General features: G+C 35.5%; 1 protein-coding gene and 1 non-coding gene across 6 annotated transcripts in view; one reads left to right on the top strand and one right to left on the bottom strand.

Moving 5' to 3' along the window:
• ANKS1B (ankyrin repeat and sterile alpha motif domain containing 1B) overlaps positions 1-25,240 on the bottom strand; it is a 1,182,139-nt gene that overhangs the window by 936,264 nt on the left and 220,635 nt on the right. For all 5 annotated transcript variants that reach the window (XM_061206227.1, XM_061206228.1, XM_061206229.1 and 2 more), the window contains exons 5-8: positions 18,818-18,893; positions 16,342-16,443; positions 12,286-12,399; positions 11,154-11,320 (exon numbers count right to left, since the gene is read on the bottom strand). In XM_061206227.1, the coding sequence (XP_061062210.1) occupies positions 11,154-11,320; positions 12,286-12,399; positions 16,342-16,443; positions 18,818-18,893 (459 nt within the window). The remainder of the gene's footprint in view (positions 1-11,153; positions 11,321-12,285; positions 12,400-16,341; positions 16,444-18,817; positions 18,894-25,240) is intronic.
• LOC133101886 (U6 spliceosomal RNA) lies at positions 24,608-24,711 on the top strand. The gene has a single exon (XR_009702772.1). It is a non-coding gene; the product is annotated as a U6 spliceosomal RNA (small nuclear RNA).

Below are 25,240 nucleotides of genomic sequence, written 5' to 3'. Positions count from 1 at the left end.
TCTAATCCTGAGATTAAAGCAGGCCACACAGTATCTTTTCCATCTACTGTTACTGACTTGGATTGTATCGTAGAGAAATCTAATTCTTCATCTGTTAGAGGCTGAATTGATTCCAATATTCAGTAGTCATGTCCCAAATGGCCCCATGATAAAATATGTTAGAAGCATGAGCGATTTCAGTAATTTTTTCTTGGTTACTAGTCCAATAATCCATTAGTATTAATTTGCTCTTCAAGGTGAAAAACATTTCCCTGAACACGAAGATAAGTGATTATCGCCACTGACATGTCTCTTTAAGCTCAGGCTCTAGACTGATTTCCTTTGGCATTAGGAAGCAAAATGGGATTCCTTTATAATGGCAGGCTGTCCAAGGCCTTTACTCCAAAAGAGAATCAAGAACTCTCAAATGCGCACCATGAAACAGAATTACAAATCAGATGCGTTATGGCAAACGAACAAGGTAAATGTGACATGCGGCTAAGAGTTGTCAAAAATTAACTTCATCATCATCTGGAGAGTAAGATTAGAATAAAGTTGAATTATTATCAAATTTTCAACAAAATATTACAATTAACTCCTGAGTATAAAGTATAGATTCTCAGGGAAATCATAATAGGTGAGTTCTTCTGTTAGGAAGATTAAATTCAAGTTAGACATTAAAGAGAGATCAGAGAGAATGAAAATATCAAAACAAAAATTGGCTGATGTTGCATCTGCAGCGTAGATAAAATGATCACTTCACAAACTTCATAAAATTCAAATATATAAAAGTTTAATTAGGAAGGGAGTTTGCTGCCTTTGGATACCTTAACAGAATGCTCTTAGTATTAAGATATTTTAGTGTCAAACACATTTTAAAATGTGCACAAAATAATGCTATGCATCAGTTGAGCACATCATAATCAGCAAGAATCATTAACAATTGGGGGAAAACGTAGGGTGTAGGCTTAAGCCCATTTTCTTTATGATTAACTGAAAAAACTGCTTCAAAAATAGGCTCTCTCAACTTATACAGAAAGAATAACAGTGATGAATTCAAAAAATGTTTATCACAAAATTGAAGATTTGAAAATTTAATAATATAATTGAGACATATGTTCCCATATTCTTATAGTAGATTTCCTTTTTATATGTTATCAGGAATCAAACATGATCAGGAATCAAACATGGTATTTGCAATGTAAGACTTCTTTGTTATCAGTAAAAGAGATGCATTACTACCTAAGAAAGATATGACTTGACCTAAGATGTTTGTGATTTTATGTTGTGAGGAAGTTTATAATATAGTTTAACTGGGTATTTCACTTCATCTTCAAATCAAATGGTGAGGCATTCATTATTTGAAACATCAACCAACAGAGGAAGTTCTTCTGAGATTAAAAAGACTCCTTGTTAGAGCTCTTCCCATAGGTAGACAACTAAATTCAGTTATTAAACAGACGTTTGATGTCCATTGCTTATCATATCAATTTAACAAATGTTTATTAAGCATGTGAGTGAGGAACTATGCTATGGATACACACTCACACACAGAGATAAATATTTCCCTGTCATCAAAGGGCTTCTAAGCAAAGCCAAAAAAGAAGATTTATGCACCAATACTACACAGCAGACTATGAAATCTGCATAATAGATATATAAATAAAATTAATGATATCTGATCCAAATAGTTGGATCTAAATAGGAGGATCAAAAAAGGTTTTGTGAAGGATGGTTTTCAATAAGTAAAAACAATAGGGAAAAGAATTACACATGGATAAAACATGTGAGCATGAGCAAAGATAAGGAAAGACACACACTTGAGAATAATCTATTTTACCAAAACATTAAATTTATCTAAGACATTAATGGAAGAAAGCTGGAAATATATGATGAAGCTAGAACATGGAAGGCCTTGAATGCCAGAGTTAAAATTCTGTATTGAATTTGTATAGTGAGGACCAGTGCTAGCTTTGAGGAGAGTAAAATAATCAGAATTGCACTTAAGGCACATTGATTTGGCAAGAGTATCAAGAATAAATTGGGGCAAGTGAAGAGAGAAAACTAGAAGCAGATAGGATAAGAGGCTCCTGCAATAATTCAAGTGAAATTGCAAAATGGTGGGGATGATGAAAAGGTAAGGGTAGTCAATGTGGAAGATACTAATGAAAGACAGGCTGACCTAATGGTTAGAATCATGACCTTGTAAGATAGCAAACCTAAGTTCAGATAGCAGCTTTACTTTTTGATAGTTCTATGATCCTGGCCAAGTTATTTTACTCTTAATTTCCACATTGAGAATAATAAAACCTACCTCATGGCACTGTTGTGAGGAATAAAGGAGATAATGACTTTAACATGCTTACCACAATGTCTAGAACTTAGTTAAATCTTAGTACTTAATAAATGCTATTTTCAGAGACCATAGCTTGGCAACTGTTTATTGATTTTTAGCAGCCACATTTCACTGTTGGTTCACATTGCAATTGTGGTCATTTAAACACCCAGAACTTTTGCATGCACTATTCCCCCAAATTAAACCTCTCCCATCTTATATCACTAAATTTTTAGGAATCTAATTGGGGATTTTATATTAACTCCCATTGAATTCTGTGTTTTTACTTTGAGCCAAGAATCTGTTTATTGAAATAACATTTCATGTAAGATCAATTATTTGCCATGTTTGCTATTCCTCCCTAACATGTGCAGACCTGACTATAATAGATGATTGGTTTTTTCAAAGTAAAATACTGACTATGACTAATCCAAGAACTGAATATTTATTTAGCATTTCACTAGAGAAATCCCCTCTATGTTGACATTGAGTGATTATTAGAAAGTCTAGACAAAGCTGGACAAAGTCTATGAAACATAAAAATCAAGATGGCATGTTTTTAACAACACAAAAGAAAATAGCTCTTTTTCTGTGACTGACAGAAAACCATATTAAACTTTTTTTTTTTTGGTAATGAGTAAACTAAGGCTTGAAAAGATCAAGTATCTTCCAAAGGTCACTCTGCTAGTAAGTGGCGGAACAAGAATGCAAACCCAGGTTTATGCTAGTAACTGCTAGACTAAGTTACCTCCCTAAAAAAGATGGTTGAAACTCCATGCTTGATGGAAAAACACTTGTCCTTGTACTCTGAAATTCACCTCCAAATAATTAAACATGTTTTTCGATGATGATGGTTTATTTACAAGAAGATGTGCACTCACTAGCAGTGTCTGCCTTCTTATGTATTTATTCATTCAATGAACTTTCACTGAGAGACCACTATATTTGAGGCATTGTGCTAGGCAGGATGTGATTACAGAGGTCAATCAAATACAGATCATGCCATCAAGGAGTCTACAAGAAGTAATATTTTAAAATGTATAAACTTACAAGACAAAATAGAACAAAGAGATGTGACAGGAAAGGTAAAAGCAATTGTGTCTGAAATTCAGAAGAATGTCTCTTTTATCCTAGTAGCCATTTATCTAAAGGATCTTCTTAGATTCACTATAGGTACAAATTTTCTTCCTAGGGTAAAAATAGAGACAAAAATCTTACCATTCTGATTCTGGATTTTTCCTTGCGTGTACATATAGTACATATATATGGTTAATGGTATCAGTTTCAAAATACAAATATAGGTCAACAGAATCTATGCATTCCCTAAATCCTGGAGAATCTGTTAGGACAAACCAAACCTGGGCTTAATACACAGCAGCCTTGAGTCATCACTTCCAAAAAATTTGTTCAACTATGTAAGACATGAATTATTAAAGTTACAAATACCCTTCTGAATATTATATTCCCAATAAAATAATAGTTACCACTGCTTAAGATTTAGCTCCACTATTTAAAAAATTCATATATGCTACAGAATCACTTACAATCTTGTAAGAAGAACACTCTATATAGAAAATTCATTTCCCAAAGTACTCTGACAGGAACTGGATGAGATAGCCACTAAAGTCTCTCACAATTCTGAAATTTCTGCATTCCTGATATTAAGCTCTAGAATTGTGTTAAAATATGTTTGAAAGTTAACTTTGTATCAGAAACACCATTTGAATTTTAGGCAGCCTAATTTGAGTCTACTTTAAGACTTGAAAATTTTGGCACCAAATTAACTATATTTTCCTACAGACACCCCTCCCCACCACGAGAGTGCTCTCATGCAATTTATAGAAGCTTGGCATAAAAACTGAGAAGTTGAACCTGAAATCTTAAAATGCTAAATATCTCATACTTCAGAAAGCTTACACATAATTAAGGACTTTACATTGGACCGAAAGTGAAATAACATAAAAGAGATAAGTGAGAAGAGTTAAATAGCTCAAAACTTGTCAACACAACCCCTTTCAAACAATAACCCTTAGATGCTGCTTGTGTCTAGGTTTTCCCTCAGAAGAAAAATAATGCATTTCATCCCTGATGCTTCTTATTTATCTCTTAGAGACATAGGCTGATGAGGCAATAATGCCTTTTAAATTTTATATCTTAAAACACTGTTTTCCTGAAACCTAAATTCTGAAATTTGCTCTAATGATCTTATGTATGCTATCATCAAATTTCTCTAAGGCATGGTGTGTTCACATTTAAGAGTTGTGTATGTTGTTTACAAACATGGAGGGAAAGCTGCAAATATGACTTGGAAAAACAAATGAAGAGAACAGAACATTTTTTTCAGATAATTTTATATTCTTTCAAAAACCTAAATTTCAGGGGTTGATAAAGAATGTGAAGATATTTATATTTCTTCAAAATTTACATTCTAGATTATATAATGTCTTAATTCAACTTAGAAAATGATTCCATATGCATATTATAAAAGAATTTAAAACAGACTGACTTTTGAATTAAAATTTATGGAAAATAAAATGTAATTTTAACTTGAGATGCCCTTCACATTAAATGTAAAACCTTCTATCAAATAGATACAATCATAATAAGAATTTAATTTCTAATTCACTTATTTTAGTAAAATTATTCAAACTACCACCTTAAGGCTAATATTTTAATAAAACCAAAACCTCCAATTCAAAAATAAAAGCTCTTACATAAGACGGCTGATTTTGTATTTTAAATTACTGAATTAGAGCGCCCTCTATCGGAAGAAAAAAAGCAATAAAAGCTAAACTGATGAAGAATAGTTAAAATACCCACAAAATTCAAGCCAAATAATTAGTATGAAAAATACATTTATTAATAACGTAAATGCTACAAAACATATTTTCCTTACATTTTGATTTCTTTTAAATTTTGGAATTATTTTTCATATTACAATGAATAAGTTGAATGTTTCATATAATCTAAAATTAAATTTTAAATGAACCCAAAGGCCCATCCTCAGCCAATAATGTGAATAATAAACAAAACTGTTTTCCACATTTAATATTGCATTATAATATAGAAATAATTGTAATTTAGGACTATGGCTGGACTACACTTTGAATTTTCCTTAATGATAAACTAAAAACCTCCCTAATTCAAGAGAGCTCTTACACTGGAGAGTATGGGAATTAGGCTGGGCACCAGAAGATCTATCAGATTTATTTAGATCTAAAATTCTATAATCCTGTGGTGTTATGAAGACCTCAGTTCAGACGCATCATCCGAGGCCTGAATTACTTCAGTAAGGTCCCAGCAGATTTTTGGTCCTCTAGGCCAATAATGTGCATGTTAGAATAAGCTTTTTAAAAGAACAATGCTCAAAGAATCAACACTGTGAAAATGACTATACTACCCAAATCAATCTACAGATTCAAAGCAATCCCTATCAAACTACGAATGGCATTTTTCACAGAACTCGAACAAAAAATTGCATAATTTGTATGGAAACACAAAAGACCCCAAATAGTGAAAGCAATCTTGAGAAAGAAAAACGGAGCTGGAGGAATCAGGCTCCCGGACTTCAGACTATACTACAAAGCTACAGTAATCAGGACAGTATGGTACTGGCACAAAAACAGAAATATAGATCAATGGAACAGGACAGAAAGCCCAGAGATAAACCCACGCACCTATGGTCAACTAATCTATGACAAAGGAGGCAAGGATATACAATGGAGAAAAGACAGTCTCTTCAATAAGTGGTGCTGGGAAAACTGGACAGCTACATGTAAAAGAATGAAATTAGAACACTCCCTAACACCATACACAAAAATAAACTCAAAATGGATTACAGACCTAAATGTAAGACCGGACACTATAAAACTCTTAGAGGAAAACATAGGCAGAATGGACATATATACACCACCAAACGTAAAATAGATAGCTAGTGGGAAGCAGCCACATAGCACAGGGAGATCAGCTCGGTGCTTTGTGACCACCTAGAGGGGTGGGATAGGGAGGGTGGGAGGGAGGGAGATGCAAGAGGGTAGAGGTATGGGGACATATGTATATGTATAACTGATTCACTTTGTTATAAAGCAGAAACTAACACATCATTGTAAAGCAATTATACTCCAATAAAGATGTTAAAAAAAAAACAAAAAAAAACATAGGCAGAACACTCTATGACATAAATTACAGCAAGATCCTTTTTGACCCATCTCCTAGAGAAATGGAAATAAAAACAAAAATAAACAAATGGGACCTAATGAAACTTAAAAGCTTTTGCACAGCAAAGGAAACCATAAACAAGACGAAAAGACAACCCTCAGAATGGCAGAAAATATTTGTAAATGAAGCAACTGACAAAGGATTAATCTCCAAAATATACAAGCAGCTCATGCAGCTCAGTATCAAAAAAACAAACAACCCAATCCAAAAAATGGGCAGAAGACCTAAATAGACATTTCTCCAAAGAAGATATACAGATTGCCAAGAAACACATGAAAGAATGCTCAACATCACTAATCATTAGAGAAATGCAAATCAAAACTGCAAAGAGGTATCACCTCACATCAGTCAGAATGGCCATCATCAAAAAATCTACAAATAATAAATGCTGGAGAGGGTGTGAAGAAAAGGGAACCCTCTTGCACTGTTGGTAGGAATGTAAATTGATACAGCCACTATGGAGAACAGTATGGAGGTTCCTTAAAAAACTAAAAATAGAACTACCATATGACCCAGCAATCCCACTACTGGGCATATACCCTGAAAAAACCATAATTCAAAGAGTCATGTACCACAGTATTCACTGCAGCACTATTTACAATAGCCAGGACATGAAAGCAACCTAAGTGTCCATCGACAGATGGATGGATAAAGATGTGGCACATATATACAATGGAGTATTACTCAGCCATAAAAAGAAACGAAATTGAGTTATTTGTAGTGAGGTGGATGGACCTAGAGTCTGTCATACACAGTGAAGTAAGTCAGAAAGAGAAAAACAAATACCGTATGCTAACCTAGGGGCAGGACAGGAATAAAGACACAGACATAGAGAATGGACTTGAGGACATGGGGAGGGGGAAGGGTAAGCTGGGATGAAGTGAGAGAGTGGCATGGACATATATACACTATCAAATGTAAAATAGATAGCTAGTGGGAAGCAGCCGCATAGCACAGGGAGACCAGCTCGGTGCTTTGTGACCACCTAGAGGGGTGGGTTAGGGAGGGTGGGAGGGAGACGCAAGAGGGAGGGGATATGGTGATATATGTATACGTATAGCTGATTCACTTTGTTATACAGCAGAAACTAACACAACAATGTAAAGCAATTATACTCCAATAAAGATGCTAAAAAAAAAAAAAGAACAATGCTCAGAGTCAGCCAAAACTATTCTGATTTAGTTGGTCTGCCATGATACCTGAGGGTGTCAGTATTTTCTGAAGCCTTCCCAGATAAGTCTAATGTATGACCATTGCTGAGAGTCACTGGTTGAGTCCCTCCGCAGAACATCTGACATATAGTTACCACTTTTATCTTTTAAAAATGTCACCTTCATCAAAGAACTCCCATACTCAAAAGTTATTCTCCTCAGTATCAATATTAAACTTCTGAATAGCTTCCCAAATCTAATTATTTGTCCCTGTTCTCTAAGTAAATAGTTGAGTGGTAAGGGGTATGGCTCCAAGCCCCAGACTGCCTTTGTTCAGATCCTGGCCCTGGTACTTACCGTGTAAACTTGGGAAAGTCATACAAGTTCTCTGTGCCTCCGTTTTCTTATCTGTAAAATGGGAGGAATAATACTACCTATATCATAGGGTTAGTGTGAGGATTAAATCAGTTAATATAAATAAAGTGTTCCGTCAGTGTTAAATATTATCGTTACTTATCCAGCTTTACTCCCCACTACTTTTCAAAACAAATTCTTATGGTAAATCATCCTCATGTTAAATGCTAGGCCTCACCACTGTGCTTTTACACATCCTATTTCTGCAGGCTAGAATCCTCTCCCATTCATTCATTCATTCATTCCAATACAAGTGCAAAGAATGTCTCCCCTTCCTCCAGATCCCAGTTTAATTTCTCCCTACCTCCATGAAGACTTCAATGAATACCTATAAATCACTAACCTCTCCCTTTAAAAAAACATTCCTTTGGCCACAGGGTAGTTTATTATAAGAAATGTAGCTGGGAAGTAATGACATTGGCTCTGAGTTTGAATCCTAGATCTGCCAATTGCCAGCTGAGTCATTTCCCAAATCTTTAACTCCATTGTTAGGATTACTGTGTGGATTAGGTGGCATAAGTCATATAAAGCATTAGAACAGCAAATAGCAAGCACCTAATAAATGTCAGCTCTTATAATATATATTTGTTGTTTATATGTTAGTCTTGTCTGCACACTGCGATTGAAGGCTTCTTGGGGTAGAAATTTTGAACTCCCTGAAGTCAGAAACCGCATCTCATTATTGCTATTATAAATTCTATAGCTCACAACGTGGTAATGACCATCTATATCAGGTGATCTGTAAGTACTCAATTAAATTTTTTGCATAACTTGAGAGTATAATTCATTTTAAAAACTTGGAAAAACACTTTTGATAAATGGAAACAGATATTCAACAAAACAAGAATGAACCCAAATAAAACACAGGCTGTAGAGAAGGTTCTAAGAAGTTGCATTACTTTTTAAACATTCAATAACAAGTTTTTATCGGATTCAACTTCTGAAAGGCCACTTCCAATAAAGCCTTTTATGTGTCTAAAATCCTTTAGATTTTTCTCATTTCCTAAAAAATAAATACCAAAATTCTCACCCTGACATTCAAAATCATCCATGGACTGACCTTGACCTATCTTCTAATCTTATCTCCCATTGTCCCCCTTTATAAACTTTATTATTCCAGATAAATAGAACTGCTTGCTCTTACTCATATGTACCCTCTGCTTTTCTGCCTCATGTAACCTTTAATATTTTGTATGACAATATTTTCAAAGAACTCAATATAAAGTTTGTCACAGGAACAAACAGTGATTGCTTGTATGGAAGTACAACCTTGAATTTTGAACTTAACTTCAACTTATGAGCATTCATTTCTCCCTTACTACTATCACAATAACAGTCTTTGACTTACAAAAAAAATTGGCCATCATTTCCCCAAATTATGTCACCCTCTCAATGCCAAAAGCCCCTGCCATCACCACCCAAAAGCTGTAAGTTTGAATTACGTTCTCCAAGCAGATCATGTAGAGCCCAAAGTGCACAAGATACCAATTGAATAAAAGAAAAAAAATTAGATCTTCTATTTTACACTTATTCTTTATCCTCTTCATCTGAATTTCTCTTGTAGTATATGCCCCATAATTTATAGCATATATTCTTAGAATAAGTGTGTGTATGTATGTGTACATATATATATATAAAATTATAAATACATTTGGGATGTTTGCTCAAAATTTGTTTACTACTGGTACCTACAACAAGAAAAGTTTAGAAACCACTGGTCTAGAAAATTAGGGCTTTCAGAAAATCTATGGGTTAAGAAGTAGAGGGCCCAAAGCAGCCACTTAGTGGACCTGAACACCAAGTACTGTTTATGTAGGATAAATACGTTTTAATTTCTAACCAACTTTCAAGGAAATGTTGAAATGTAACTTGTTTGTAATTGGAGTTAGCATAGACCTGTTTTAGATTTATTTAAAACAAGGAGTTTTGTCCTAACATTAAAATTACTACAGTAAATATTTCATCAATATAAAAATTTCATTTGGTAAAACCTACAAGTATTTACTTCAGTATATATATAATTAATCATAATTATTCAAAAGAGCTTTTATTGGACCCAATAATGTGATGTTTTCAAAAGACAGGGCGGCAAAGGAAAAAAAGAAAAAACAGGCCTAGAAGGTAAGACTGGCCATGGACCTAGACAAGCAAATACTATCCTGGGAAACTGTCACTGCTCACATTAAGTAACTAAATGAAGTAAATGTTCTCATAACAGTCACTATACTTAGCAATTTTTTTTTTAGCTTTCATAAATAAAATGACATACTTAACACAATCCACTCTATTATGGGCTTTTGAAGAAAGTGTAATATTTCTATAATAAAATAAGTTCTAAAAGTAAGAAAAGGTTTCATATCATAATAATGCATTTCCTTTAATACCAATGCATCCTATAAATCCTTCCTCTATAGGATAAAAGACAGGTACACAAATCTTGACTTTAATCTGATTGATTCTCTATAGTTTTTCTTGCTATTGTGTTAACATAAAAATCCAAATAAGCAAGAATCTCTAACACATGATTTAAATTCTGAGCTTATAGGTTGCATGCAAATCCATTTGGATTTGCATAAGATTATAGAAATATGCAGGTCAAACTTTCCACAACGTCTCTCACCTATTATGACTTAACGGAGTGGCTGGGGAAGTATATACACATGGCTCAGCTTTGTCTTTCTTCTTCAAGATGGGGTTAGACTCAGATCATAGAGAAAACAGGGAAAAAAGACAAAAGGAAGGTTTTCTTTTTTCTTTGGAAACCAGTATCATTATGCCCAATAAAACTAAAAGAACATAAAGAAACTATGAATTCATGTGTTAAGAGGGTCTAACAGTGAGATCATCACAATCCATGAGCGATTTATCAAAGCATTTCTTCCCTACACATGCAGTGAGAATGAAACACCAATGAATATCAGGGCAAGAGCAACAGGAAGCTTGACATTTGACACTGGATAAATCTGAAGATAGGATAATGCATAAATCCTATGCCTCTCAGGTACACAACAAACTGGCAAAGACAGATGCATTGTCTTCTTTCCCCCCTTACTTACGACACTCTGGCTTCCATTTTTCCCAAGTTCTTCCTCTGAAATCTTGCTCAAATTATCTAAGTAGTGGTCTGATATTGTGTGGCACAAATCTTCAAAAGAATAATCCTTTTCTTGACAGAGCTTTATTTCATCCAAGAGTTTCGATAATTCTCCAGTCACAGTTTCACCTGTAAGAAGACAGTAAATTTTTCAAAAGTTTCAAGAAAGAATACTGCTAAAACTTGATGTTAAACAATAAAAATATAACTAGTATGGTGCTAGAACTCAAAATATGGCAAACAAGATTAAGTTGTCAGAAAATTTATTTTGCTGAAAGCAAGCTCTAAATCATAACTAGTACAATAATGTTAAAAGAAAAGAGAAATTCCAGTTTTGCCTATTTTTATTCTTTCTCAAAATGGAAATAAGTATTGAAGGTTTACATATATGTAATACATAAAAGCATCTGGAATTACAATTCCTAATGCTTCATTTACTATAGCATTTAATCTTCAATAGTCTTTTATGGGCATTATACTTCACTGACAGAATTCATTCAACAATTCATTAACAAATTTGAAATGGTGCTGGGAGCCTACTTCCTAGGTTCAATAAAAAGAAATAGAACGTATTTAAACAAGTAATTATGTAAGTAATTAATAAATTATGATATAAAGGGACAACAGGAGGAACAGATATATAATCTGCATCAACTGTCAACATGACTATTTTGTAGGCTGCATGCAAATATTCATTTTTTTCTAATTATTCTCAGAAAGGAACTTCATCCCAATAATTCATTCTGAAAAAAACCTAGCAGTTACAATCCAGACATAAATATTTTTATTCTACATTAAAAACATACCTTAGGAAAAAAAAGTCAACTGTGAAATACCCACTCCATGTAAACTTCATGACAGCAGGGATTGCTATATCCTTTAATCACCACTGTATCTCAGGACCAAGAATAGTGCCTGACAAATAGCAGGAGCTCAATAAATGTTGACCGAATAAATGGATAAAATATAGAGTATAACTTATTAGACCTGACATTTTCACAAGTATGAGCCTTTTTGTACATATAGGACAAACATAACAGTTTAGTACATAACAGACTAATATCATTTCAAGGGTTTTACAATTAGCTACTCACTTTTGGTCTTCTGGGAAGGAGACTCAACAGGAGATGAAATATGTGTTTCTTGTGTTGTATCTTCCTGTATGTGTGCTTCAAGGACTGTTGATCTTCCCACGTCTTCTAAATATTCTGTGTATATAAGTTTTTGAAATTACTTACTTGAATTCATTTATTTTAAAAACTTTAACTTTGTTTTACTTTTGATGGTCATTTTTTCATTTATTTCTTTATATGCTAAGTTTTTAAAGAACTTCAAAAAACCAAACAAACTGAAAAAACTTCATGATGAGCTATTAATTTAAAGCTTTTTAATTAAAACAGAAAAGATATTTTAGAAGAGACTCACGAATACTTTTTCTGAAAACTAAATTTTTGTCACAACCTTTCCTTAACATCCTCAGTTTCCGTAAATATATCCTACCTGAAGGTATAAAACTCTCTGAATGATGCTTTGAATAGACTTCATCCCTAAGCAGGGACATCAAATTCAGATGGATATAATGATCAGTCAGGTAACATACATGAATGAAGTGGGATAAGTTTAATTTATGATGGTGTTGTAATCTTGTAAGATAAGCACAATTGCATATTGAACTTTAGTTCAACAAAGAAATAATGTTCTTTCCCATTCTTTTTTTAAATTGACATTTATTTAATTTTTTTTATTTCATTTCATTTCATTTCATTTGGCCATGCCGCATAGCATGCAGGCTCCTAGTTCTGTGACCAGGGATCAAACCCAGGCCCTGGCAATGAGGGTGCAGAGTCCCAACAACTGGACCGCCAGGGAATTCTCTATTATTGACATTTTACCTTTTTTTTTTTTTTTTGTCCCACACTCAGCCTATCTCTCATTTTTCCAATTCTGATGAGGACATAAAAATAATAAAACTTAAATATTGCTTACTATGCACCCAGCAGTGTTCTAAGTATTTAATATAAATTAACTCATTTAATCTTCACAAAACTATGACATAGGCACTAGTACTGTCTCAGTTTTGTTTTTTTGTTTTGTTTTGTTTTGTTTTTTATATTTATTATTTTTGGCTGTGTTGGGTCTTCGTTTCTGTGCGAGGGCTTTCTTTAGTTGCAGCAAGCGGGGGCCACTCTTCATCGCGGTGCGCGGGCCTCTTCACTATCGCGGCCTCTCTTGTTGCGGAGCACAGGCTCCAGACGCACAGGCTCAGTAGTTGTGGCTCACGGGCCTAGTTGCTCCGCGGCATGTGGGATCTTCCCAGAACAGGGCTTGAACCCGTGTCCCCTGCATTAGCAGGCAGATTCTCAACCACTGCGCCACCAGGGAAGCCCCTATCTCAGTTTTAAAGGTGACAACTAACGGGGAAGGATTATTAACTTGGCCATGTTCATTCAGCTAATAAGTGGCAAAGCCAGGTAGATACAAGAAGCATCTCACTTTTCTCTTAATCATAAAGAAAACAGCATCTGAATGCAGGGATAAATGTCGACTAACATTCAACCTCAATGTAACAAAAAAATCCTGAAAGCCTGCAGAGCCTGGTTAACCAGAGAGGAGATGCCCCATCTAAAGTTCGGCAATGAAGTAAAACGAAAGCCTGCATTTTTTTGAGGAACCAAAACTCTGGGGAGTTAGCTGAAATCCTAGATTTTTAAATGCTGAAAGCTAATTCAATTTTTATAGAAACACAGTGTGAGCCAAAAGTATGTGATCTAAACAAAACATATCTGCTACCCGCCAAAAGGCATTCAGCCCACAGTGGATGGTTTACAGCCTCTGGCTAAGGGGTTAAATCAATACTAGCACTTCTTTATTCAGAAGGAACCCCTTCTTCTTGAAATTCACTTAAGAGACTTTGTGCTATCATGCCAACCACTTTTGTTTTCATACTATCCAAATAGTTTCTGTGTAAGAGCAATTCTACTAGGCAAATTCTAATAGGAAAAGAAAGCAACTTATGGGGTTTTATCCTGAAAATTTCTGACCCAGGCAGTAATTTTATCTACTATAAATTGTCTTTACTACAATAACAAGCTTTTTCATAAGACTTAAAATGTACCAGTGATTTGGGACTTCCTTGGTGGTGCAGTGGTTGAGAATCTGCCAGCCAATGCAGGGGACACAGGTTCGAGCCCTGGTCCGGGAAGATCTCACATGTTGCGGAGCAACTAAGCCCATGTGCCACAACTACTGAGCCCGCACTCTAGAGCCCATGAGCCACAACTACTGAGCCCACAAGCCACAACTACTGAAGCCCGAGCACCTAGAGCCCATGCTCCGCAAAAAGAGAAGCCACCGCAATGAGAAGCCCGTGCACCACAACGAAAAGTAGCCCCCGCTCCCTGCAACTAAAGAAACCCTGCACACAGCAACAAAAACCCAATGCAGCCATAAATTAATTAATTAATTAAAAATAAATAAATAATAAAATAAAACGTACCAGTGATTTGAAAACCAGGAATGCAGAGAATATAATGTGTTCACATTCTAAAATTTGACAATAATTTTTAAAATTCAAAGATGTCACAAATACTCCATCACAAATTGGCATACCTAATGAATCTTGACCATTTAAGAGAACAGAGAGTTACTCCTATATAATAACATTTTCATCTAAGTTGAACCAATGCAATACGTTAAAAATGTCTGTAATTATGTCATGCCTCTTTTTTAGTGGATGACATTTATTTTGCTTCTCCGAAAAGACATATTATGCACAAGTCTCAGTTTTTTTAAAGTTCAGTTAGAGGCAAAAATCCAATATGAAATACAAAGTGCCTAGAAGGGAAAGACTTTTTTAAATATTGTATATCACTCTTTTATTTTTCAGTTTTCATTCAACTTGATTTTAATTTGAATTAATATGAAGAGTCATACTTGTATTCGCCTCTGATTTATCTCTATATGTGCTTGACTTGCAATTAACTTCTTTATTGACAAGGAAATTGTAGGGGTTTGAACTTCCCTGAGAGGTTTCGGAAGTAAAGAAAGAAAAGAACATAATGACCTCCTGTAGTGCATCTATTCTCTTCCCCTCTTTGGCCTTTGTTGACTCCTGTATCTATTATGCATGTCTCCTGCTCAACATGGTTTTAATTCACCTATCTCCTTGCAGGACAAAGCTGCTCTTCAGCTTCTCAAATGATATCCAGTGACACCCATCCCACCTCCCTCTATTACATTCACAGCCAATCTGTAACAACTGTAGGGGATAATCCCCACTGAACAGTGCAGGAGCTAAGTGGAAAGGAAAGAACAAACAACTGGATTTTTAAGGGAACATGCTACATATCAGGCCTAATCACCAAGCAGAAACGGAAAGCACTTAAATCTAAATTTTTCATAAAAGTTTTAGATCAAATGGGGAAGTATGTAATCCTGCAAATGAAAAAGTAGTACCTAGATGGTTGTCAAACCTTCAATAGACCTAGTAATTGCAACTAACTACAAATGTACTTTAAATGACCTTTATCAAAACCAAAGGCTGGCAAGACTGAATTATCTTGTACTACTGGATTTGGTAGGAAATAATCTGTATTCTTTCAACTAAGTACAATTTTGTTGTTGTTAACCCAGCATTTACACACCAGTTCTACCACTTAGAATAGGATATATAAGTTTGAGCAAGTCACTTAGCCTCTTGGAGCTTCAGTTTCCCTCACGTGCAAAAAGAAGAATAACGATATCTGACTTATCTACCTCACAGTTATAGAAAACAGACAAAATAATAGAAAATCCCTGAAAACTCTTAAAGCATTATTCAAGTGTAAGATAATACCTTAGCATCATCACTTTACAGTCTTAATACCTTCAAGTTCATAACTACATATTTATTACATGTGTTTAATTAAAAACGCTTTTTAATATCATGTAAATAAAAAAAATTTTAGCTTTTTAAAAATTACTGAGCAGTTGAAAAACCGAAATAAAACATTAAAAAGTAGTAATTATTATTGAGTTTAAAAGTGTACCAGAAAAAAAAGCAAATAATAAGTTCATTCAAAAGAAAATGTTAAAACCCAAGAGAAAACTAGGACAGTTTTAATTTAATCTTAACTGTAACGCAAACTCATCCATCATTCAATACTCTTTACCTTGTAAGAGACTTGCAATCTGGAGAGATTTCTGAGATGGATGTTCTTTCAGAATGTCTAAGACAGTTCTACCTAAGCTATCTTTTATGTTGGCATCAATTCCTGAAAGAAAAAGAAAAACCCACTAGATGTACACAAGTGGGGTATCATTAGAAGATACAGTCAATACATAACTGCTGTAATTTCAAAAGTATACAGACCAAGCACTTAAGGTGATTTTTTTAAATTAAGACACACACACACACACACACACACACACACACACACACACGATTTTAGTAAGAAAGAAGGTGGGAGACCACTGATGCCAAAGATTAGGAACATTCTTGATAATGAATTAACTCTTAAAGGGCACTGATCCATTCATTAATATTGTTTTTTCAGATTATAGCTAGGTTATTATAATTGAGGTTATAGCTAGTTAACTAAATGGTAGACTATCAAGCTGAAAAATATTACTGATTTAGAATTTAAATTCCTAAAGTATAATGGTCATATGATTTATATATTCTGTATAATATGGTAAAAATAAAACTAATGTACCATGTAAGTAGTATAAGAACAGTCTTAGAATACTTTAGTATTCACAAAAGTTGAAAAAACAGGATTATTCTGAATTATTGTCCAAATACAAAGTCAAATATTTAATATTTATTTAGGCAAGATTATATTCAATGTCAGCAACACTAATCAAATACCTGGTGAGCAAACTTCTTGAAGTTTGTAACTGAAATACCTTTGGAGTTATTTTAATTCTGAAATGTTTATTGCAAAGAGTTTTTATTGTAAAGAGTTTAATGTAGCAAACAGCAAAAAGTTTATAAACTTCACAAATATCTAAGCACAAACAAAGCCAGGTTTCAGGATCTAGCCTCAACAGTTAGTTCATTATAATAAAATTATTAAGTATTTGCTTAAATTTGTATGGAAATGTGTTACCAGCACATATTTAATTGGTTGCCTCATTTATTATATCATTGTGTTACATATCAAAGTTACATATACATGAAATTTTAACTTCACATAAGAACAATCACAATGCAATAGTCTGCCAATACTTTTCATTTAACATTTTTACTGAGGAAAATAAACACACTAAATATAGTTTAAAACACAAAAGACTCAGGTCAATTGTTTACAAGTATAAATTTGTATCCATGCCTTATTTTTTTGAATTTTATTTTATTTATTTTTGTATACAGCAGGTTCTTATTAGTTATCCATTTTATACATATTAATGTATATATGTCAATCCCAATCTCCCAATTCATCACACCACCACCACACCCACCCCCCACCGCTTCCCCTCCTTGGTGTCCATACGTTTGTTCTCTATATCTGTGTCTCTATTTCTGCCCTACACACTGGTTTATCTGTACCATTTTTCCAGGTTCCACATATATGCGTTAATATACGATATTTGTTTTTCTCTTTCTGACTTACTTCACTCTGTATGACAGTCTCTAGATTCATCCACGTCTCTACAAATGACCCAGTTTCGTTCCTTTTTATGGCTGAGTAATATTCCATTGTATATATGTACCACATCTTCTTTATCCATTCGTCTGTCAATGGGCATTTAGGTTGCTTCCATGACCTGGCTATTGTAAATAGTGCAGCAATGAACATTGGGGTGCATGTGTCTTTTTGAATTATGGTTTTCTCTGGGTATATGCCCAGGTGTGGGATTGCTGGGTCATATGGTAATTCTGTTTTTAGTTTTTTAAGGAACCTCCATACTGTTCTCCATAGTGGCTGTATCAATTTACATTCCCACCAACAGTGCAAAAGGGTTCCCTTTTCTCCATACCCTCTCCATTATCCATGCCTTTTGATCTTAAAAAAATCTGACCTCAGTTCCAATTTCATTTCAATCATAATATACATATGGAGACAAATAAGCCTACTTTGTTGTTCCTTCAAAGCTTTCCCTCTAAAAGGTTCCCTTTAAATCACTGCAGCTTACAAACAATAGCTACTCAGTTGATGAAGTAACTAAAAGGAGAATTTACCTTAAGGACAGGGAACTCTAATTTCTGTTTACCATTATTCACAATATAAAAACCTAGGGAAAGTAGTACATTCTTTAATAAACCAAGCAATTGTCTTAACTTCACGGGGATCAGTTCCACCCTCCTATAGAAGGCAGAGATTTCCTTTTCTTTTTGGTAGTTTCTACTTTAATGTGATTTAAATGTATAAAATTATAATTTCTAAAAGCTTTCTATTAAAGTATCTACTGAGTAAAGGAAGGTGCACATTTTTATCAGTTTTTTTTCCTAAACACTGAGGCTCCATTCTACATGGTATGAATACGTACCTGCAATTTAGAGTGAAGGTAAGAAATAAGGGTGATTGTCAAGAAAAAAAAAAATGTGTCATTTTCCTTTGTCTACTCCTGAAATACAAATAGTTTTTGGCAAGATAAGCCCCATGGAGAATCAAGATAAGTTCCATGGAGAATCATGATAGTTACCTGTTTCTAACAGAACTCGCACAACATCTACCTTTCCAAACAAAGCTGCTTCGTGAAGTGCGCTCCCTTTTTCTGTCTGGAAAAAAAAAAAGAAGGAAAAAGAAGCACAGTTGTATTAGGAATGCTTAGGTTAAAAAATTCTGTCATTTTATGTATTCATACATATTCTCTGTAATCTTAGCACTCTGACAGAAAGGTAGTGTGAAATAAAAAAGAGATTCTAGAAACAAAACCCAAAAGCTTGAATTTGTGAAACACCTCTGCTTCTGTGTAGCCATTTGACCTTGTTATGTTGGTAAGCCACTCACCTTCTCTTAGTTCTCAAATATAAAGTAAGAGTACTAATGCCTACCTCACGAGGCTTTTGTGAATATCCAATAAGTTCACTCAGTTCAGCATGCATTAATACCAACTCTATACCAAGAAGAGTTGAGGGATGTTCTGAGGTATGGAAATATGATCCTGGCCCTTGTATATTTACATTCTATCTGAGGAAACAGATGTACAAATAAATATTAATGGTAAATGAAATCTAAACAATTTAACGTGGCTTACAAAACCTGGACAATCTTCTCCTTGCTTTTCTTTCCATATTCTCTCTTGCCCATCCCAACTCTCCCCAGACCTTCTACCTTATTTATGCTCCAAGCATACTAAACTTTTTTCTATTAGTGTCATTCTCTGTGTTCTTCCGTAAGGATCTCAAAAGCTGGTCTGGCAGGATCTAACTCCTAGCCCTCTTTATCTCGCCATCACCTATACCACCAGCTCTCAGTCTTCAGCATGAATCAGTTCTGGGTGCCACCGTGAGAAGTTCTGATTCGGTAGCCTGGGATGAGGCCCACAAATTTCCATTTCTAACAAGTTCCCACGTAATAATAAGGGTCTAGGGAGTACAATTGAGAACCACAGACCTATACTACATGTCAAATCTTCATTTTAATATAATTTCACTCAGGAAGATACTGCTTGCCCCTAAAGTCGAGCACTTTTCCTGTGTGTTCCACATCAATCTAATCTTCCTCATCATAGCACTTATAGTACTACATTATAATGTTATGTGATTGTCTATTCCCTTTAATAAACTGTAAGTTTAGTAGAAATGTAGACCACATCTATTTTTTTCATCATGGTATCACCAATGCCTAGAAAAAAGTACCTCAAAAATGTAGACATTTAAGAATTATTTTGAGGGCAAAAGGTAGGAGGAGGTAGGAACATAACATAGAAAACAAGAATTTGTGAGTATTGCAGGAAGAGATTGGTTTCTGCCTTGAGGAAGATCAAGGAAGATTTCAAAGAGGAAGCTTTTTCAGCTATATATTTAAAAAATTTTTTTTCCTCTCAAGAATTTAAAAATGTCTACCAGGTCTTTAGTATGTGCACATGTCTCTGTGTGTTAAACTGAACAGCGTCATTATGGCAACTTTGTCCTCTTGTACTAAAGTAATCTCTAGTATGGGATTTTCAGCTCAATACAAAAAAGAAATATCACTATAAAATAATATATAATTTTAAAATGTTTTTAATTAATAAAATCTTATTGTATAATTAACCCAGTAAAAAATGGTTTATAAATGCATTGTTGAGGAGGCTTGAGGACCACTGAAGATCTATCAACATGATCTGAATTTATTGCCAAAAAGGCATAACTGAAATGCACTTGATTTATAATTTTCTGGGTATGATATATATAGACACTAATAAAAATGGAAATAAAATAATTTATAAATATATATAGCACTATACGGAAGGAAAATGAAACTGTAGAAACTTATGCAGCTCCTTAAAACAATGTTTCAATGTGTGGCATAAAAAGTTAGTTTTTTTCACTCCCTAAAAAATATCCCTTGAAATAATCTAATTCTTCCCACTCTCATTCTATGTCTTTCAACCAACTTTCTTACTACTAATTTGATTTCCTTCAAATTTTCACAAAAGTTTGGACTTAATGTTAGAAAAACCCTTCCTGGAATAGCACACCTTAAAATTCTGAAAAACTAAACAATATTTTAAATATAGAGATGAAAAGGAAAATGGAATTCCTCAGAGCCTGGGGAAGGGAATGAGGGACAGAAGGTATGAATCCAGGCATTGAGCACTGGAAGAAGAATTTGTTCAAGGAAATCTACCAGTCCCTGATAGATTAGTACCTGGGCTTTAACCAAGGTGGGACTGGGAGGGGAGCAGGAGACAAAGTCTGAAGCCCAAGCAAGCTGAGAGGATAGATCAAGGACCCCTACAAAAATTAAAACCCCCAAAGAACAACAGCCTCAGTAAAAAAAATAAAATAAAAATTAAAAACTTGTTACAAAAATCTGTTGCAGAGAGGGAAAGTAAGGTTTTAGCTCTAAACAGATTAGAATGACAGAAATAAACCCCACTGCTCTAAGAATTCCTAACCACAATTCTGTCCTCACAAGGGTTTGAGGCCAAAGTTAACACAATCTTTGTGCCCCTCAGAGCCAAAAATGTAGAATAAAGTGATTTGGGTTCGTAGTACCAGAGGTAGACATAAATGCTTAGCAGAAGCAGATATAAATCCTCTCTGAAAAAATACACTTTAGGGGCTTCCCTGGTGGCGCAGTGGTTGAGAATCTGCCTGCCAATGCAGGGGACACGGGTTTGAGACCTGGTCTGGGAGGATCCCACATGCTGCGGAGCGACTAGGCCCGTGAGCCACAATTGCTGAGCCTGCGTGTCTGGAGCCTGTGCTCCGCAACAAGAGAGGCCGCGATAGTGAGAGGCCTGCGCACCGCGATGAAGAGTGGCCCCCGCTTGCCGCAACTAGAGAAAGCCCTAGCACAGAAACGAAGACCCAACACAGCCATAAATAAATAAATAAATAAAATTTTAAAAAAACATACACTTTAAACTCAGGCCTCCAAGAGTTCCAAGAGTTAAAGATCTAAAAAACACAAATTCAAATTTAGAAACCACTGAACATGAAAGAAAATAAGCCACTATGAGTAAGAAATAGTAGAAACAAAAAAGAAGATAATGGAGTTCCCTGGTGGTGCAGTGGTTAAGAATCCACCTGTACAGTACAGTCCAACTATACTTTTGTTTGTACTGTCCAACAGTACAGTCCAACTATACTTTCGGACTGTAAAAATTAGTCAATCTTTCCAAACCCATGGTTGATGTAATTAGCTTCTTTGGTAAGAGAATGTGAGAATTGTCAAAATGGAATGGATCGTTCTCATAAACTTGAGGGAAACAGTGGAACCAGGAACTATTTACTGCTATCCCAGTATTATCACAAATAGTGTAAAATTTAAATAGGTCAAATTTATAGACTTTTCCTTTTCAAAATATAGGTTAATTCCATAATATTTTGTAATTTATCATCCCCTACCTTGAGTCAGCATCTACTATTCTCATTCAAATTACTTACTACCATTCTGTTCACCTCAGCACTCTCCCCCAAATCCACAATCCATAATTGGCCAAACCTTGAAAAACTGTGTTCTCATGAAATAATATTTAGTCTAAAACATTCTACAAGCAAGTGGAATGTATACAAAGAAATAACACTAGGACTTCCCTGGTGGAGCAGTGGTTAAGAATCTGCTTGCCAATCAATGCAGGGGACATGGGTTTGATCCCTGGTCTGGGAAGATCCCACATGCTGCGAAGCAACTAGATCCCTGCGCCACAACTACTGACCCTGCGATCTAGAGCCCACGAGCCACAACTACTGAGCCTGCGTGCTGCAACTACTGAAGCCCGCGCGCCTAGAGCCCATGCTCCGCAACAAGAGAAGCCACCGCAATAAGAAGCCCGCACACCACAACGAAGAGTAGCCCCCGCTCACCGCAACTAGAGAAAGCCTGCACACAGCAACAAAGACCCAACACAGCCAAAATAAATAAATAAATAAAAAAGAAGGCAGTCTTAGGAGAGAGCTGACACTGGCTGTGGATGCAGGAGCAAATGGGCCCATGGACCGCGGTGCCCCTAAAAAAAAAAAAAAAAAAAAAAGAAATAACACTAAAATAGGTGAACCCAAATTTGGGGCCTGCTTTTCCAATGGATCAAATTTCTCCATTTCTTTAAAATTAATCATTTAAAATAAACATAGTTTCTGAATAGACAATTATGCAGTTGATAATATAGTAACACTTCAATGTTTATCCAGTAAACACATATGAAGCACTCACAATGTCTTAGCACCTTTCAGGGAAAAAACAAAAACAAAAACAAAAACCCCAATCACAATTAGTGATAAAAACATCTTAGTGAGAAGAAATGACATGATATATATCTTAATGCTGAATTGCTGATAAAAGCAAAAGAAATTCTCTCTCCGATTGGAAATGGCTATTAAAGGTAAGCCTCAGTAGCACCAAAACTGAGAAAAACAAATAGCAGGAAAAGGGGAGAGGATATAGAAAAGAATGTTCCTTTTTTTTTTTTTTTTTTTAATTTATGGACAGGCTGCTTTGACCTTGGGATTCTTTTCTTTTTTTTTTTTTAATTTATTTAATTAATTTATTTTTTTTTGGCTGTGTTGGGTCTTTGTTTCTGTGCGAGGGCTTTCTCTAGTTGCGGCAAGCAGGGGCCACTCTTCATCGCAGTGCGCGGGTCTCTCATTATCGCGGCCTCTCTTGTCGCGGAGCACAGGCTCCAGACGCGCAGGCTCAGTAGTTGTGGCTCACGGGCCTAGTTGCTCCGCGGGATGCGGAATCTTCCCAGACCAGGGCTCGAACCCGTGTCCCCTGCATTGGCAGGCAGATTCTCAACCACTGCACCACCAGGGAAGCCCAAATGTTCCTATTTTTAAGCCCTGGGTTTTAGCTTCCTTTTTGGTTTGGCTGTATGTATTTCCCTGATACATGAAAGCTCATTTGTGCATTTAAAGAGATCTTTGTTATATTTCATCCAAAACCTCTAGATGTTTCAAAATGGCTTTTTGGGTTATGTATTCTAAGAGTGCCAAAATAGCAGACAGAAAGGGGATGTGAAGATGTCAGTTTGCCTGCACTGGTTCCCCCTTCCAAATTTAACACTCTAACCATAGCCCTTCTGAAGCTTGCAAAAGAGAATGACCAGATAAAGGAAGACCAATTCTTTATTAAAGGAGAAAATAAATAGAACAAAGATATAAAGTGGGATTGTGATGATGTTCAGTAGAGAAAACAGCAGAGGTAGCAGGGGAAATAAAAACTATTGAGAAACAAGACCAACTACCAAAAGAAGTAACAACCAGTTAGTAAAGATAAACTTGATCGAGAAAAAAGAAGAAAAGCCAATGAGAATGGCATTTAACACAGAAATAACAATCCCTGATGCCCTGGCTGGTACCAATTAGCCCTGTAGGCATATCTTGGGATGAAAGGTAAGAACTTAAAAGATAAGAACATCCTAGCCTTTGTAAATGAATAAATGATGTCTAAACAAGTTGAGAAGCAACAGATCCTTTGTACTCTACATTAGCTAGACTATATCTAGAGTACTGAGTTCAAGTGTGGATACTAAACTTTCACAGGAACATCAACAGATTGGAATATGTCCAGAGAAGAGCATCCCAAAACAAGAATCTAGAAAAACATCATATGAAGAATAGCTGAAAGTTATAAGTAGGTTTAAACTGGGGGTGGAAATGGCATAAGAGAAACAGGATGTGTCTTCAAAAAACTCAGAAATACCATTTCTCCTATTCTAAAGAAGATCTCTCTCTCTCCTCCTATTTAACTAGGGACTTCTGACCAATGTCTTTACCTTTCCTATCTTCCTTCACTTCTGTCTCAGAGGAAGCATCCATTCCCCTCATTAAAGCTAATCCTCGTGCTCGCTTTGGCAGCACATATACTAAAATTGGAACGATACAGAGATTAGCATGGCCCCTGTGCAAGGATGACACACAAATTAATGAAGTGTTCCATATTTTTATTGTATAGCATAGGGAACTCTACCTAATGCACTGTGGTAACCTAAATGGGAGGGAAGTCCAAAAGGGAGGGGATATCAGTATGTGTATGGCTGGTTCATTTTGTTGTGCAGTGGAGGCTAACACAACATTGTAAAGCAACCATACTCCAATAAAATTTTTTTTAAAAAAGCTAATCCGGCGGGTCTGGGCAAGATGGCGGAAGAGTAAGACGCGGAGATCACCTTCCTTCCCACAGATACATTAGAAATACATCTACACTTGGAACTGCTCCTACAGAACACCCACTGAACGCTGGCAGAAGACATCAGACCTCCCAAAAGGCAAGAAACTCCCCACGTACTTGGGTAGGGCAAAAGAAAAAAGAAATAACAAGAGACAAAAGAATAGGGATGGGACCTGCACCAGTGGGAGGGAGCTGCGAAGGAGGAAAGGTTTCCACACACTAGGAAGCCCCTTCGCGGGCGGAGACTGCGGGTGGCAGAGGGGGGAAGCTTCGGAGCCACGGAGGAGAGCGCAGCCACAGGTGT

This window comes from Eubalaena glacialis, chromosome 11 (assembly GCF_028564815.1).
Source record: "Eubalaena glacialis isolate mEubGla1 chromosome 11, mEubGla1.1.hap2.+ XY, whole genome shotgun sequence".
Classification (NCBI taxonomy): Eukaryota; Metazoa; Chordata; class Mammalia; order Artiodactyla; family Balaenidae; genus Eubalaena; species Eubalaena glacialis.
This window is presented reverse-complemented; position numbering and strand designations above follow the sequence as displayed.